Source organism: Drosophila sechellia, chromosome 2R (genome assembly GCF_004382195.2).
Source record: "Drosophila sechellia strain sech25 chromosome 2R, ASM438219v1, whole genome shotgun sequence".
Classification (NCBI taxonomy): domain Eukaryota; kingdom Metazoa; phylum Arthropoda; class Insecta; order Diptera; family Drosophilidae; genus Drosophila; species Drosophila sechellia.
This window is the reverse complement of record NC_045950.1, coordinates 13497310-13514539: the sequence shown is the minus strand read 5'-3', so window position 1 is coordinate 13514539 and position 17230 is coordinate 13497310. Positions and strand designations below refer to the sequence as shown.

Below are 17230 nucleotides of genomic sequence, written 5' to 3'. Positions count from 1 at the left end.
AGAAAGGCGATATTTGCTTAAACAATCGATAACTTATCAGACCATCTCCAGCGAGGAAGAAGCGTCGTGAAAAAAGCCGCAAAATATACACAGACTGAAGTATTTTCGCGAATTACTTGAACACAACGTGCGGAAAAGTATTCGGAACGCCCCAAGATGAGTGGCGGCACCATGCTATATGGCGGCGACGAGATCGGCGCCCTGGTCTTCGATCCCGGACATCACTCCTTGCGAGTGGGCTACGCACAGGAGGATTCGCCCAAGGCGGAGATACCCTCGGTTGTGGGGATTGGAGCAGCTCCAGAGACCAATCTCGATCCGGAAACCAAAACAGATAACAATGCCACGCCAAATAGTGAGTTTCTACATCGCCTTTTATTTTTAGTTTATGAACTATTAAACACCCGAAAAAACCGGCAATTCCTCTAGATGCTGACCAGCGTAAGTTCTATGTGGACACCAACTACGTGACCGTTCCCCGTTCCAATATGGAGGTGCAGACCTATATGAAAGACGGCATGATCGACAACTGGGACCTGTTTGAGAAGGTGATTGATTACGCCTACGCCAATGTCATTCAGTCGGAGCCGGAATACCATCCCGTGCTCTTTTCCGAGGCATCGTGGAATGTACGCAACAACCGGGAGAAGCTAACTGAGCTGATGTTCGAGAAGTACAATGTTCCAGCCTTCTTTCTGGTAAAGAACGCCGTTCTGGCTGCCTTCTCCAGCGGGCGGGCCACCGCTTTGGTTGTCGATAGCGGAGCCACCCACACCTCGGCCGTTCCCGTGCATGAGGGCTATGTCCTATCTCAGGCGGTGGTTAAGTCACCCCTGGGTGGGGACTTCCTTTCACGACAGTGTCGCCAGCATCTGGAGAAGCACGGCATTGATCTGTCGCCGGTATACAAGATTGCCTCCAAAGACGTCGTTAAGGAGCGCGACAACGGACGCTTCACGCTGCGCAAACTGCCAGAGAACCTAACTCAGTCGTGGCAAAACTACATGTTGCAGCTCATGATGCAGGACTTTCAGATGAATGTGCTGCAGGTCCTAGAAAATCCGTTCGACGAACGGGTTGCTGCCCAAATCCCGACGGTACACTATGAGTTTCCTAATGGTTATCATCAGGACTTTGGTTCTGAGCGGTTCAAGATAGCCGAGAGTCTCTTTGACAATGCCATGCTGGGAGCTGGCCAATTGGCGTCCACCAGCGTGGGCATGTGTGATGCGGATGTGCGGCTGTCACTTTTCGGCTCAGTTGTCGTTACTGGTATGAATTTTCCCTAGATTTCTAAACTAATTAACCACTAATACCTCAATATTTTGGTTTCAGGTGGCAATACTCTTCTGCAAGGCTTTCCGGAGCGCCTAAATCGCGATCTCCAGCTACGTGCTCCCTCAAATACGCGACTAAAAATGATTTCTGCCAATGGCAGCGTGGAGCGAAGATTTGGAGCCTGGATTGGTGGTTCTATCCTAGCCAGCATAGGTACTTTCCAGCAGATGTGGATATCGTCGCAGGAGTACGAGGAGGCCGGCAAGAGCCAAGTCGAGCGGAAGTGTCCGTAAGAACAGCGCAATCGAATTCCAATTTTAATTTTAAAGACGCAACTCTATGTAATAATATAAATGTGAACTTTTAAGTGTCCCATTATTCAGAAGACATTCGAGCGTTTGTTTAGGAATAGATTGCATTTGATTACGGAAATGTTTTTAGTTACACACATATGTATATATTTACTGCGACGCTGACGCGGACGTTACAGTTTCACATTTCAATGGAGTTTTCACTGGCTGCCTTTTGTCTTTCGGATCTAATTCGTACGTAATGGATATGGAGTGAACTCTGGGTCCTCGCTTTTTGTGGAACTGTTGATAGAGCGGTGGCACATAAATCTTGCGGCGAATCAGCGTCTCTTCTGTTATTTCGTGGCAGAGTTTTATAAATCGTCACATGGCTCCAGACATTGTGTTGTTGCAAACGCATTGCTATGGGCGGATCACTTGGTGAACTTTGTTTCAAATTTTGTTTATCTCGGCTTACTCACCTTGGCATTTAGTATGTCCTCCGACCAGTCCTCCTTGGCAATTCGACCAACAGCGTTGACCAGAATCTTCTTCACCTTAATCACGTTCTCGGCAAAAGTACGTAAGACATCCTGCACGTTGACACCCTCGCATCCCATGCGCCAGCAATCGTAGTCCGTGGCAATGGCCACCGACCCGTAAAGTAGGCCAGCCTCCTTAGCTAGCACCACTTCTGGACACGTGGTCATGTTTATGAGGTCCCCGCCCCACTGACGGAACATGTGGCTCTCCGAGCGAGAGGAGAAACGCGGACCCTCAATTGTCACAATGGTGGCCTTGTCGTGGGCGGGAATCTCCAGCTCCTTGGCCGCCTCGAGCAGAATGTTGCGGGTGCGTTCGCTGAATGCCGGAAACATGGGCAGGTGGCAAACACCACGTGGACTTTGTGCTTTGCCATCGTAGAAGGTCTGAAGGCGTTTAGTAGTCCTGTCGATAAAGTCGTGTGGAACAACCAGGTTGCCCGGCTTGATTTCTTCGCGCAAGGACCCACATGCTGTAGAGACAATTAAGTGGGTGCAGCCCACATCGCGTAGAGCCCAGATGTTGGCCCGGTAGTTAACATTGGAGGGCATGATGTCGTGCTTGCGTCCATGACGCGCCAGGAGCACGCACTGTACTCCATTGATTTCGCCTTCGATCAACGCATCAGACGGTTCTCCGTAGGGCGTCTCCACCACACGTTCATGCCGCTGTTCCAGGATATCTGGGTCGTCAAGCCCCGATCCGCCAATAATACCAATCTGTGGGTTATTTATAGTTTGGCATTGAACAAAATGGGGTGCTTAATTTTTGGACGGGCTACGAACTCACCTTGACCGGAAGCGGGTCCAGATTGGTGTCTTTACATTTAATCGTAATCATGTCTAGCGGAGGATTTTGCTTTTACAAGCTGCTGTTTCGGCGGTCTGGAGCAGAGTAGAATGTTCCCGCTGATAGCGTACTGATAACTGTGTGTCTACACGGTAGGGTGCATAAGCCGCAAAAGCTCGGGCATATTGAAATGACACTCAGCACGTCGTCATGGGTGTGTAATTATGGTAGTTCAATTATGTTTGCAACATTATGCTAATTCAGTTTATAATAGTAATAATAAATTAATATTTATAATTATAAATTTAAGAACTAAACCTATCATATGATAGAAAATCAAATCAACCAAAATTTAACTAACAAAACCCTTAAAATAAAAATATAATTAATATTTATTACAATTTATATCCATTACAGCTCCAACCAAAGAAACTTCGTATAAAATGAAAAGAAAACTGGCATGGAATAAATTATTTATAATGGCGAACTTAATTTATATGCTTATTTTGTAGGGTGTCTAAATGTGACAGCCGACCCTGTTATCGAGCAGTTAATCGGGAACCCTACCCGTACGCAATTCCCAACACTGCCGAAGTTAAGAAGAAGAAATCTGAATGTAAACAGCTGGAAGTGCGGCACATGTGTCTTGGCATAGAATCTAAAACAAGAAGAAGGAAAAACAATGTACCACCTTGGACAGGATCTGCCAGGCAACGATGTGGATGATATAGAGGATCTGATATCCGCCGATGATGTCAAGCCGCGTGAGCGCTACGAAAACAAAAAAACCGTTACGGTGCGAGCCAAGAAACGAGCCCAAATTCGACTTGAATCTCAAGAGGAGGAGGATAAACCGAAGCCCAAGATCCACGAGAGTGTCATACCCGGCACCCAGAAAGTTTTTGTGAAAACATGGGGCTGCGCCCACAACAATTCGGACTCGGAGTACATGGCCGGGCAGCTGGCTGCATACGGATATAGATTGAGTGGAAAGGAGGAGGCGGATCTGTGGCTGCTCAATAGCTGCACGGTCAAGAATCCTTCGGAGGACACGTTCCGCAACGAGATTAAGTCAGGCATGCAAAATGGCAAGTACATCGTGGTCGCCGGTTGCGTTCCCCAGGGAGCTCCCAAATCGGACTATCTGAACGGTCTTTCCGTAATCGGTGTCCAGCAGATCGACCGAGTGGTGGAGGTCGTTGAAGAGACCCTTAAGGGTCACAGTGTCCAGCTGTTGCAGAACAAAAAGAAGGTCCTTGGTCGGCGGGTAGCTGGAGCACCGCTCTCATTACCCAAAGTCCGCAAAAATCCATTAATAGAAATCATATCCATCAACTCTGGATGCCTAAATCAATGTACCTACTGCAAGACTAAACACGCCCGCGGTGACTTGGCCAGCTATCCCCCGGAGGAGGTTGTAGAGCGCGCCCGCCAATCGTTTGCTGAAGGCTGCTGCGAGATCTGGCTTACTTCCGAGGATACAGGAGCTTATGGTCGGGATATTGGAAGCTCATTGCCGGAATTGCTCTGGAAGCTGGTGGAAGTGATCCCCGAGAACTGCATGCTGCGTGTAGGCATGACCAATCCACCGTACATACTGGAGCATCTAGAGGAAGTGGCCAAGGTGATGCAGCACCCGAGAGTATACTCCTTTTTACACGTTCCTGTACAGGTAAGGATCTAGTGGAATATATATAAATATTTTTCGATAGTCAATTATTTATTTTTATAGAGTGGTAGTGACTCCGTGCTGGGCGAGATGAAACGAGAGTACTGTCGGCAGGACTTCGAGCACGTTGTGGATTTCTTAAGGGAACGAGTTCCCGGTGTCACGATAGCCACAGATATAATTTGCGGTTTCCCAACAGAGACAGAAGACGATTTCGAGGAGACGATGACCCTTTGCGCCAAATATCGCTTTCCCAGCCTGTTCATTAATCAGTTCTTCCCTCGCCCAGGCACGCCTGCTGCTAAAATGGAGCGCATACCCGCAAATCTGGTGAAGAAACGAACTAAACGGCTCACGGATCTCTTCTACAGCTATGAACCCTATGCGGAAAGAGTGGGTGAAATATACACCGTCTTGGTTACAGAAGTTTCACACGACAAGCTCCATTACGTGGGCCACAACAAGAGCTACGAACAGGTACTGCTGCCCATGCGGGATAACCTTCTTGGTACTCGTGTTAATGTGCGAATTACCAGTGCGAGCAAGTTTAGCATGGTGGGAGAAATTTTAGACGAAGAACGCGATTGGACGAGGTGTGCAAAAAAGCTGGAGTTACCAAACGTTCAAGTGCAAACCAGGAGCCGGGAAAGACTAATCCAACGGTATTTGGGCATTGCTCTGGTGGTGGGAAGTCTGGCTTTCCTCATACAGCTTGTAGTTCGACTTTTATACCCACTTCAATAAAACATCTCGTTCCAAATTCATAATTTAAGTAACGTATTGAACTTAACCTAAGATACATTAGAAACTTGATGATTCCATATAGGTATGGATTGGCCCAGATCTCCTTAGTACTCATCAGAGGGTTCCGTGCCAAAGTAGCGATCGCCAAAGTTACCAATGCCGGGTATAACATAAAACTTACTATTAATCTCCGGATCCAGAGCGGAAGTAACAATTTTCACCTACATAAGGGAGAACTCAATGTTAAATTCTGGCTTTTGGAAGTTAGTGTCAATCTCACCTTTGAGAAGGCATAGGCAATGGAGTGCACACCGATCTCAGCCATCAAAAGCGAGGCCAAGATAATGTTTTCCTCGGGTACATCGTGATCCAGCAGCACCCGAATGGCCATCATGGCCGCTGCTCCTGTGGCCACGGTGGCATCCATTAGTATCACCTTGTAGTCTTTTATGTCTTTAGGCAGCCTCAGATAGTAAAGCTCCGGCTCGCCGGTCTTAAGATTGGTCTGGATGAGGATCTTTCCAATGCGAATGTCCTTGCACACATCACAAACGGCTTGCTCCATGGTTTCACCAGCTCGGAGAATTGAGACGCCGCATATCTTGCGCGATTCCATACGCTTGCCCTCGTAAAGGACACCTTGTGGAGTCTCCACTGTGGTTTTCTTAAAGGGAAATAGACTTAGCGCATATTCAATGACTAGTCGTATCAGGCGCTTTGAGTAAAAGATAAACTCATCGCGGGACGTATTTCGGCAACGGATAAACGTGTGCAGACCCTTAATCTGGGGCGTGGGATGCAACAAGTGCAGAGAATGTGGCATTGGCTGGTCCTTGTAGGAGTTGGCCAGAGTTTCGCGCAGCTTGAATCCGCGCTGGAAGATAGACAGAGAAATTAACGAGGTGAACGGCGATGCAAGCAGGCAATTCATACCAGTTGCAGCTGTGTGTGCACGTGCTGCACAATGAGATGGATGGCCACCTTGTTGTCGCCTCCACGAGGAACAATGATATCTGCATGGGCCATTGTTGGAGCTATATAATTGCAATAGGAGGGCTTAACCATATTTAGGTATTGCTTCAGCACGCCCTTTAGGTCGCGTCCGCGCTGTGAGATGTCCCTAAAATTAAACATTTGCTTTTAATCAAGGTAGGCAGAGCCGATAACCATCGCCTACCTTCTTAACCGCCTGGCCAGACGAATATCGGGATCTGTGTCCACAAAAATCTTCATGTCTAGCAATTCAAGTACTTCAGGACTATGGAAGGTAAGAATACCCTCGAAGATGATCACATTGGCCCCGTACATGGTTTTCGTTTGGCTCTCACGGCCATGTGTCACGAAATTGTAGACAGGAACTTCCACCTTGCGGCCCTCCTTCAGCTTGGTGAGCACGTCCAGCAGCAGCTCGATGTCGAAGGCATCCGGGTGATCGAAGTTATATTCGTTGATCAGAGCCTGCTCATGCTGTTTCTCATTAAGGATCTACAGGATGTCCATAATGAATTTAGTTAATGTATTTCGTCAACTAAAATATAATCCTCCAACCTTGTAGAAACAGTCCATGGACAACAGTGTTACCCATGGAACGTCTAGGCTTTCGATGATTTTCTCAGCCACTGTGGTCTTGCCAGAGGCACTACCACCGCAGATTCCTGAAGGAAATTAAACACATTAGAGAGACTAGAATGATTTGTTTTTGGGGAGTGGTGTGTGTACCTATGACGAAGGGCTCCACCTGTTGCCCAGCACAATTGTACCACGGCGGTCGTCCGGCCGTGTAGATCGTGCGGTTATTTGCGCGTATGATGCATTCGGACGGATTCGCGGTGGTGGTCTGGTTGCCAATGGATGTGGTTCGCTGTCTCCTACCGGAACGTTTCAGAGGCGACTCCAACGATGCTTTAGCAGGCACTGTGGTGGGCGAGGCCGGGCAGCAGTTAAGATCCCCGGGCAGGCCATTGCCCAGGTCGGCATACGGATCCACGTAGAGTTGCTCGGTGACATCCGAACGGTCATCGCTGCAAATAGTACGTATATAGATTAGTTGGCGATTATCAAGTTCTACACTCCCACCATTTAACGATGACGTTAGCCACAAGTAAAATTATTGGAATTCAGTGATTAGCCATAAGATAACATTTTTATCACCGAGCACTGATTAATTTCATAATAATTTTAAATATTTGTATATGTACGAAAGAGTAGATTACAGAACGTGTTAGTGAAATTTCTTGCAATGCAAGCTTAAAGCTGTAAGTTCAAGGATGCAGTATACTCACTGACCTACTCTACTTTAACAGCCCCCATCTGCACACATATTGACACCCACACAAACGCAAAAAACCAGGCATATCGCCGACGTACAATTAATCTACTGCTCAATATGTTCTATAAATAGACAAGTTACTTGAGGCCTTAATTGTTACGTATTATCAGGTTAATTCTAATATGGCTTTCACTGAGAACAGCTAACACGTTACATTTACAGCTCCCTTAATAAATCCCGTTGGTATAGCAAAATTATTGCACGAATATGCAGTAATATGATATGGGAATATTAGTGATTTGGCATGAAATACGATATGATCATGATGGGTATATATCTAATATCAACATAAATATACAAAATTCACAACAAAATGTACGTAAATGGTCAACATTCGATTGAAAATCATATGATGTTTGTATTAAATGTTTTACAGGTTATTGACACATTAATAAATGTGCCCTATCTATTATTACGTTTGGGTATTTCTACCATGTGCGCTGCAGAATGTTGACGTGACCTTACGCTTTCTAAGTAGACGAATGGTTTTTCCGGTCATATTTGGCAGTTAAAACAACAAATACAGACAATAACTAGGGCCAAGTACATGCAAAAACACTCATCATACAATTCTGGGAAGATTTCAAAAATAAGAAAATAGGGGTCGGCAGACAAAGCAACGCTAGACGGATCCATTTATCGAAAGCTGCGTAGGCGCGTTCGTTGCACTCAATCTTTCCGTCTTTCTCTGTATCTTCTGCTCTTTATTAGCTTGCCAAAATGAAATTCACCGCACAGAAAGAAAAAGCTGGGTTAATATTTTTAAAAATTCTTGCGGAATTCTGCAAAAGGTCATAATAAATTACTTTGTTCAAATGCAAAAAACATTGTCAAAATTTCAGAACAATATTTATCAAAAAAAAAAACGATAAATATTAAAATAAGTTTAGGCTACTTGTTATGAAATGTACATTTAGAAGAATCAAATATGTTCAAGATGTATTTATTTATATACAGCTTTAAATTTTTCTCTCAGTGTGGGGCCAATAATCTGGTGACGGCACAGACGAGATTCCTCTGCATATTTTTAGTTTTTGCACACCAACAAAAGAAGCGAGAGATGAGCGCTTGCCACGTGTGCCGTGCTCTTCCCGAAAAAGGAACCAACAGGTTATGGCCTTCCAGGCGGGTGGGACAAGGACGGCAAGCGGGAGTTTCCCGGTGAGGGAGATGCAGGACATGGGGAGCAAAAGGCTGAGAGAACTGGATAGACAAACCGATAGACGTGGCTCATGTGCGTTGTTGTGATCGCTGCCATGTTGAAAAATTGAGAGAGCAATTGCTGACGCTATCGTCATTTCACCATTTGTTGTTACTTGCCGCGCGGCAGACTCATTAAACAATGTTAAACACTGAGAACAGAAAGAGACGTCGTGAAACTGGAGTACTGGACAAACAAGCGCAGCACCAAAACAATTAGAATGGAGGTAAATAACACAACAGAAACAACTAAAAGCACTCAAATACAAACCGCACACACAGATGCCTATGCACAAATGAATGTACAAACATACATATATGAACGTCTGTATGTATAATGGGACTTCGATTGGTTTTTACGTTAAGAAATGGGGAAAATGCAATGAATTACATGTGACCATTGGTTTTGGCTGCTATAGCCTTAACCTTTGACTGCTGATGATGCTGTTGTTGTTGCTGCTGATGTGGTTGCTGATGTAGCTGTTGTTGCTGGTGGTTTGTGATGGTTAGTAAACCGGCGGATGCGGCTGCAAATGCTGAGTTCGCTTTTGCCCCTTTTGGCACATCGTTGTTGCTACTATTATTGCTGTTGTTCTTGATGTTGTGGCCCGACTTGCTGCACAAAAACGTGATGCTGCTCATTTTAGACCGATCCCGATATGCCAGCGATTTTGAATCACTCAGTTCGTCGGCGTGGGCGTGAGAAATTGGATGTGGAGGCAGCAAGAACACAGCAACCGTCGATGCCAAGCCAAAATGGGTCACTCACTCACTCACACAACGCTCACGCGAATCGCCGCCGGCGTGGATCACATGTGATTTAGAGCTTTTATTTTGTACGCAGCGATTCACCTTTTGCGTTGCGGCCAATATTTATTCGATAACTAATGGAAACAAAAAATAGCGAGAAGTGCGAGGTGAGCGGCGTTTGGGGATTGAATGGCAAGAAAAAGTGTTAAGGCAGCTAAGGTTAAAAAGCTGCGCTGCGCTGCGGTTTCCTCTGCCGACGTCGTCTCTGCATTGTTGTTGTCGCAAGCCTTCCTAGAGGTGGGCGTGTGGTACATGAGGTTAGGCGTGACACGACTCGGTCGAAGGTGTTTACATTTTAGCCAAATTTGCATAACAAATGTATTTTTCACTTTTGTTAAGCGAAGGATTTTTAATTTGTTAGAGAAAAAATGATTCCAATATTTTAGGTCATAAAATATTTTACGCTACATATGCTTATAAACAAATAATTTTTTGAAGCATTCCACCGATCGCAACAAAGTTATTTTAAGAATGTTTCTGTGATATAAATATTATTTTTGCCAACTGCAACATTACAAGGTACTCGCTCACGCGCCCATCCTTAGCTTGTAACTGTTCTCGCAGGGGGTTCGCTTCGCTTTCTCTCTCACTCTCTCTTCCTATCCGATGCAACCGGCGAATATATCGAAATTGAATTTATCACATGTTATGCGTTTGCACTTGTAGTGGTGTTTGCGAACGCAGGCCCTATCCCATTTCCCAGCATTTATTTATATTGCGTGCTTAGAGGCCCCACGAAGAGCACATGCTCCTTAGATATGTATGTGCGCGGGTGTGTGTGAGTGTGTATCACATTCTAATGACTTTTGTTGGATTTTCACACTTTACTTTCGGCATTGCGTGAATTAATGCGGCATTAAAAAGTCATTCGTTACCTGTCAGAGCTAGCGGAACTCGATGGGTTGTAGAACTTGATTTGTTTCGTCTGGGTCACAGACATTTCGACCAGAGAATAGTGATTGCAGCAGCCAGTTGCATCGATTAGAAAAAAACACGCGGTGATTTACTTCGTCGTGCCTCTCCCTCTCCCAGCAAGTGACTGATTCGTTTCTGAAGGCATTGCGTTGGAAAAACGTGCGCCGCCTTCGTATACATACATATGTATACATCTACCCGAGCTTGAATGGTCAAGTAAAGTGCTAATTGTTAGCTGGGGCAAGGCATTGGAGCGGAGGGACGCTCATTGGCTTGTTTATCTCCATTTGATGCTGTCATTGAGGCATTTATTCGTATGTTTTGGGGCAATTCAATTCCATTCGCAAGACGCTCAGCTGTTAGATTGGGGCGGCGGCAGTGTTGCGAAACGCAGCTGGCTGTTCGATTTCAGGGAATTCCAGAGTGAATGGCTAAAACATAAGCGGGATTTTTAAATGTGTGAAAATTACTTCGAGTTTTTGTCAATAAATGTGCATATTTTACATAAATGGATAATTCTTCGTTTCTAAAAGATTGGCTTACAACATGATCTTTAGATATTTTAAACTTAAAGGTTGTAAATAGCGGTAGTGATCGGAAAATATATCAACATAAGACAATTGACCTATTCGATATCGATAACGGTAAGGCTAAGAGCAAAGTATGCACTGCAAACCAAATTCATATAAATTAAGGCTATAAAAATGAACACATAAAGAAGCAAGTGGCTGTTTTCGGTCTGTCTTCGATAAAGAAACATGGAGTGCATGACATATAGTTTCTATTATCTTCTTGTTCTCTCTCTTAAAGAAACTTTGATTAAATTGCATTTTGTTCATTTTTGAAATGCATTAACTAATCGATTGTCACGCTAGTTCGATAGTATTAAGCGAGCAACGAGTATTGTACCAGCTCTAAAAGATGGTCACTCCGGACCAGAGAGACGCAACAATATAGCAATTCTGAACTTGGTTCGAGTGTTTTTGCAGCACAGATTGATAATATGCCGTAGGTGCGGCCCAGCGCGGATCATCAGCAGCAGCAGCGATGGCCTACATCAACATCGCCGAGTGGACGCCCGACCAGGTCACCGACTGGATCAAAGGTAACGCTCGAGGTCAAGGAAAGCGCAGCTGAGAAAAAAAACTGCATCTCGCAGCCACTGCCCCAAAAAGCAGCAGCAACAACAAGTGCAACAAGAATTTTTCGCTTTGTTGAAGGTTTCAACAGGCACATCATAATAATTATGTTTTCCTGATTTTCGCAGGTCTGGATGAGTCTATGAAGGGGTATTTGTACGAGTTCTCCAAGCAGGAGATCGGCGGACGGGCGTTGCTCAACATACGGCCATACGAGCTGGAGAATCTGGGCATGCTGCGCATTGGCCATCAGGAGGTCGTGCTGGAGGCGGTGGAGAACTTAAGAAACTTTGTGAGACCTCAAACAAATATTGTGACATACAGAACCGCTAATAAAAGTTTCATATTCCAGCATTATCACCTGAAAAACGACAATCTGCAGTTCATGGCCTTGCATGTGGCCACGGCAGCCAAGAATCTGCATCGCGAACTGGCCAGGAATCACGCGGAGAGCACTAAGATCGATACCCGAATACTGCACGATATTACCAGGACGATAGCTACTCTAAAGCCATTGGTGGGCAGCCTGGAGCGAACACCGTTCCGTAAGCAGGAGATGTACCGCGAGTATTGTGGCAATGTGCTCAAATGCGGCCTGGAGCTGGCCACAATTGCCCACCGGGATCGTTTTGCCCTGCAACCGGTGCCAGCGATTCGACAGTCAGCGGAACGGCTCGAGAATCTTGCCAACTTTGTAATCCAGGACATATCTGATCCCATGGTTCTGCAGCCTGCCTCCCTGAATCTTGTCACCCTTAAAAAACGCGAATCGGAGTTGGGTTTCAACATAGAGTCCAGTTATAATGGCATTCACCGTGTCACGGATATCAAGTACAACTCGCCAGCTCACAATTCCGGAAAAATCGAAGATGGCGACGAGATTGTGCAGATCAACTACCAGACTGTGGTGGGTTGGCAGCATCGCACAGTACTGGAGCATCTGAGAGAATCGCTTCCAGATGTGGTGCTGACGGTGAAAAAACGGCCTAAGCACACCAAGATGTTTGGACAGATCTATATGCAGCCGTACAGGTTGCCCAGCAAGAAGAGGAATATGGCCGCTCGCTGGGCGGCACAGATGCCAAGTCCCCGTGCTGCATTTTTAACCCTGGACACGGAGCAACTGGCAACAGAAGGAACAGGAAGCGCGGTGCCAGATCCCAGTAAATCCCTAAGCAGTGAAAAGAGAGAGGTTCTTACCAAGGTCAATCCAGTGTCCTCTGCCTCCGACTCTGATTCCAGCTGCAGTGATATTCCAACACCCACGGATCCCAAGCTAGCCGCACGGGAGATCCGTTTGTATTACCCAAAGCCAAGAGCTTTGCTCCAACGAAGAAACACTATTTGTGGATGCGAGTATCTTAGCCTGAAAAACTCGGATCTAGTCGTTCCATCGTGGCACGAAAGAAAGCCAGGAGTTGGTTCGCCCACCAATTGCGACCCTGGCTCGCCCAGTATACGGGATAAGTCGATATCCTTCGGTTATGGCTTAGAGATGGCCGCAAGGCCGACCACTTGCATTGGGATTGCGGGCGATACCTCCACGGACAAGGCCAGGCGAATGTTTCATGAGGTGAGAAAACTAAAGCAGCTGACGGAGGACTCGCAGCGCGAATTCCTCGTGGATCGTTACAAGCCGGGAGTTAGCAAAGTAGTTCGATTCGACGCCAAGGAAGATTATGTGATGAAGAATGAAAAGTTTATCTGTAACGTTGAGAACACCATACTGGAGACCTTTGAACCGATTCCCTTTGCGGATGAGGGAGATGAGGACGCCTTGGAAACGCTGCGCAACTGCAAAACAGAAAACGCCGAGGAGCTCCTAGAAGCAATTAATCTGGCTACAAAAGGTCAGGACTTGCCCCTGGCTGAGGCCATCAACATGCCTTTGCTGCAGCAGGGTCGAAGGGGCCGATTAGACAAGAGTCATAGTACTCCGGCATACGACAATTCTGGTGAAGAATCGGATACGCCGCCAGCGATTGAGCCAAGAAAGGAGTTCCTGCTTGTCACACCTCCAGCACCGCCACCGCGACCCCGCAAGCAAAGGGAAATGACGGCACCGGCGGTGCCTCCACCTCCACCAAAACCAGCCAGCATGCAGTCGGCTAGTAGTATCACCAGTATCTCCATTCCCGTGCCAGTACCTGTGCCAGCCGCAGTCGATCCATCGGAGATCAGTGAGCTTCATACGCCCAGCAAATCCCGCACACTGACCCTTAAAAAGAAGCACAGCTTAATGGCCAAGCGGCGGAACACAAATCTCAAGCTGTTGGGAACTGGGGATATCCAAGGTCACCTGTACAGGCGCAAGAAAAATCATCGCGGAGTGACTTACTGGGCGAGGATCTACTTCGTGATGCTGGATACGATACTGTACGGATTTCGCAGTAAGCAGAGTACCAGCGCCAGCTTGGTAATATTTTTGCCGGGCTTTACGGTTTCATTGGCAAAAGAAGTGCACTCCAAACCGCATGCCTTTAAAGTTTACCACACGGCCAAGAGCTTCTACTTTGCGGCTGAGTCGCTGGACGCACTTAACCAGTGGGTGGACTTCTTGCGCCAGGCTTCGCTCAAAGTGCCGCCTAGTACGGGTTCAAAAGGCGGTGGTGATGCTAAGGATTTGTATTCGGAGAACGACAGCTCAGGCGAGGAATGCGATGCCCTTGTGATCCAGAATCTAAGCACGCCCTCGCCGCAGGGCAACAAGGAGTCAATGTCCATGTCGATGACACTATCTGGCGGAACACCACCTTCCTCTGCACCCATTAAGCATGAACGCGGCTACTTGGACTCGTTTCGCAAATTTACGAATACATTCAAGAGCAGTGCAGCGAAACCGTCGAGCGACATCCCTGTGCCAACGGAGCAGTACCGCAGCTATAGGAAGGTGCCAGGCGGAAGTTTTGGCATTCAGATTGGTGCCAATACCCCGGGCTACCATGATCCCGCAATGCCGCCGACACAGATTCCACCTTTGGTGGGTCCAAAGCTATCGCGTAGCTCAAGTAGAAGTTCGGTGGTTAGCGGAACCGAGTCTGCCGTATCATTATCTGCTTCGATTCTGGGTCCGCCCGCCTCGCCAGCGCCCACGCCCACGCCTACGGCCACTCCTACGTCGCTACAGCATCAGAGCTCCGAGGAGAGTCCAAGTCAGAGCCAGAGTCAGAGTCCCAGTAGCAAGTCGAGTTTAAAGAAGGCACCATTCAACTTCTTGCACGCCTCAAATCCGAATTTGGTGGAATTCGATTTCCATACTTCGAAAACACTACTCCCCAAGATGAGTGTGGGCAATACGCTGGACCATGGTCATAATATACAGGGCTTTGTGACGCTTAAGGATCTGATGCTGCGCAAACAGGAGGAGGAGGCCCAGGAGATGTACAATAATCGAGTGCACTTGGGGGTGGAAAAGCACAAGCACGCACGGACGGAATCCACGGCCAGTCAGCAGAGCGCCATGAGCAGCAGCGTGACAAAGCCGCTGGAGAAGTTGCCCAAGATCCAGAGCGTGAGTCTTCCCAAAACGCCAGACTACGAGATCAGTTTCAAGCCTGACGACGAGAGTATTAAGAGGACCAGAACTAAGGAAGGTCAGAAGTTGCGCGACTTTGGTTACGAGCTGATATGTGGGGATGAGCCGAGCACTAGCTCCAGCAGCCGGCACGAGCATCACCATCACCATAACCATCACCAACACCACCTGCAGCATGTGCAACAGCAGCAGCAGCAGCTACATCAGCAGTCGCAGCAGCAACACAGCAGCAAGGCCAAGCACTTCTTGCGCTCACAGCAGTTACAGCTCTCCAGTTTCCTGCACAAGACCAGCAGCGGCGGCAGCGGCAAGAGTTCCGGATCCGGTGCAGATCAGAAGAAGTCCAAAGGAAAGTCTAGCAGCGATCGTCGGTTTCCGTTTTCCAAGCACTCAACTGGCTCCACGGGCAGTGGCTGTGGACCGGGTCATGCGATGACTATGACGCTGCCGCTGAACAAGAAGTCCAAATCGAATCACGCCTTGGATGGAGCCGTAGGCAATGGAGTCACCATCATCGGCAGCGGCAGCAGCATCAAGAAAAGCCAGACTTACAATCAGGATTTGCGAGACAAGATAGTGGGCACCAAGTACGATGCGCATCGCAAGAACTCGGCGCCGATTCCGATCTTTTCGAAGCTCTCCATATCGGGTGGCACGCCGGCGAAGCCCTCCAAGGAGAATCGTTTCCTGGGCTCACCGCTGCTGCACCGCACGCTGTTTGGGCACCATCATCATCAGCAGCAGGCAGTAACGCCACCAAGCAGTGCGGATCCCGATTGCGATCAGGAGATCTTCTCCCAAATCACCCTGCCCACGCACAATCAGGCGGGCTATCGAAGCTACCGGGGACCTGGCATACTAACCACCTCGACCACTAATTTGTGCTCGTCGGAGGGCTTGCAGCCGCCGTTGCCGCCAGCGCCACCGCCTCCCGTCAACGCCAGCAGGCAGAGAGAGGAGGAGCCAGCGGAGGCAACGATATCAGAGTGTGCGGCCACCCCAAAAGTGTCCACTTCAGGATCTGTGGATTCGAAGGCGGCAACGCCGGATTACCCAAATATGGAGTGTCCGCCTGTCTTTGAGCCGGAAATCTACTCGCTCAGCGATACCAGCTTGTCCCGCCTCATGATGCGTACACCCAGCAGCAGTGGTGCCGCCGCCAGCACCAACAACAACAATAATAATAATAACACCAATAACAACACCAACACCAACAGCAGTCCCAGTGGCGGCGAACACCATCAGACCTAGATGTGTGATGAAAACTATTGTGAATGCTCGCGGGGATTAGCCCCCGGTTACTTATGTATTTATACACACGCATATAGAGATATATATATATTATATATAGCGATATTCTCGTACGATATAGGTATACAACTTGTTCATTTTGATCGTCTTCCCTGTCTGTCCACCAGCAACAAACACACGCATACCTGCAATCCCTTCGATTCGAAACCCACTTAGATGTAAATGTTTAATCTGCCTTATTTGCATTGTATTTCGGTTCTAGGCAAAATGTTTTACACATGTATTCACGCAAGCAAAACAATGAATTGTAGCGAAAATGGAGAATAACTTTAGAAGTCTGTGCATCGAACAAAGACGGTTCTTTATGATTTGCCTTTGTACGCGATTAACCAAGTTAATCCGAGCTGTTTGATTTGCTCAACAGTTTGTGTCTAGATTGCGTGTACTATACATATATTATTATGCGAAACGAGATATTATTGTAATGGCATCCAGCGACGCCAATGGAGCCACAAATGTTGTAGCGAATGCAAGAAATATATATACACAATTACACGAAATATACATGCATACGAATAAATTCAACTGTACATAATAAAAAAACGATCTTTTTATTTTGGAATTTTTCAAATCATAAAAAAAGAGCAGTGTTGGTTTCATTAGATGAGGATTGTGAAAGGCCCAAGAAATAAGAATCTCTGGACAGAAATACCGAATCCTGCTTCTTTTTACTAATGT

The 17230-nt window shown here is 47.0% G+C and overlaps 5 protein-coding genes across 6 annotated transcripts; 3 read left to right on the top strand and 2 right to left on the bottom strand.

The window, feature by feature from the left end:
• The first annotated feature begins 43 nt into the window (after positions 1–43).
• LOC6609591 (actin-like protein 6B) lies at positions 44–1665 on the top strand. The gene is made up of 3 exons (XM_002034232.2): positions 44–355; positions 430–1272; positions 1336–1665. Exons 1-3 carry the CDS (start codon positions 157–159, stop codon positions 1569–1571), a joined length of 1278 nt encoding a protein of 425 aa, XP_002034268.1. The 5' UTR covers positions 44–156; the 3' UTR covers positions 1572–1665.
• Positions 1666–1675: 10 nt separating this feature from the next.
• LOC6609590 (S-methyl-5'-thioadenosine phosphorylase) lies at positions 1676–3041 on the bottom strand. Its single transcript, XM_002034231.2, has 3 exons — positions 2901–3041; positions 2051–2830; positions 1676–1991 (listed from the first exon to the last, which is right to left on the bottom strand). The coding sequence occupies exons 1-3, from the start codon at positions 2949–2951 to the stop codon at positions 1953–1955; spliced, it is 870 nt and encodes a 289-aa protein (XP_002034267.1). The 5' UTR covers positions 2952–3041; the 3' UTR covers positions 1676–1952.
• Positions 3042–3500: 459 nt separating this feature from the next.
• LOC6609589 (threonylcarbamoyladenosine tRNA methylthiotransferase) lies at positions 3501–5341 on the top strand. Its single transcript, XM_002034230.2, has 2 exons — positions 3501–4572; positions 4633–5341. The coding sequence occupies exons 1-2, from the start codon at positions 3583–3585 to the stop codon at positions 5311–5313; spliced, it is 1671 nt and encodes a 556-aa protein (XP_002034266.1). The 5' UTR covers positions 3501–3582; the 3' UTR covers positions 5314–5341.
• Positions 5323–10701, bottom strand: LOC6609588 (uridine-cytidine kinase-like 1). 2 transcript variants are annotated; one of them, XM_032715507.1, is made up of 7 exons: positions 10528–10701; positions 7033–7334; positions 6862–6968; positions 6491–6798; positions 6247–6433; positions 5594–6187; positions 5323–5534 (listed from the first exon to the last, which is right to left on the bottom strand). In XM_032715507.1, exons 1-7 carry the CDS (start codon positions 10590–10592, stop codon positions 5418–5420), a joined length of 1680 nt encoding a protein of 559 aa, XP_032571398.1. In that variant the 5' UTR covers positions 10593–10701; the 3' UTR covers positions 5323–5417. The 2 variants fall into 2 exon arrangements, with proteins under 2 accessions (XP_032571398.1, XP_032571397.1); XM_032715506.1 differs by lacking the exon at positions 10528–10701 and adding an exon at positions 9234–9803.
• Positions 10702–11478: 777 nt separating this feature from the next.
• Positions 11479–17218, top strand: LOC6609587. Its single transcript, XM_002034228.2, has 3 exons — positions 11479–11672; positions 11835–11998; positions 12059–17218. The coding sequence occupies exons 1-3, from the start codon at positions 11615–11617 to the stop codon at positions 16490–16492; spliced, it is 4656 nt and encodes a 1551-aa protein (XP_002034264.1). The 5' UTR covers positions 11479–11614; the 3' UTR covers positions 16493–17218.
• The last annotated feature ends 12 nt before the right edge of the window (positions 17219–17230 follow it).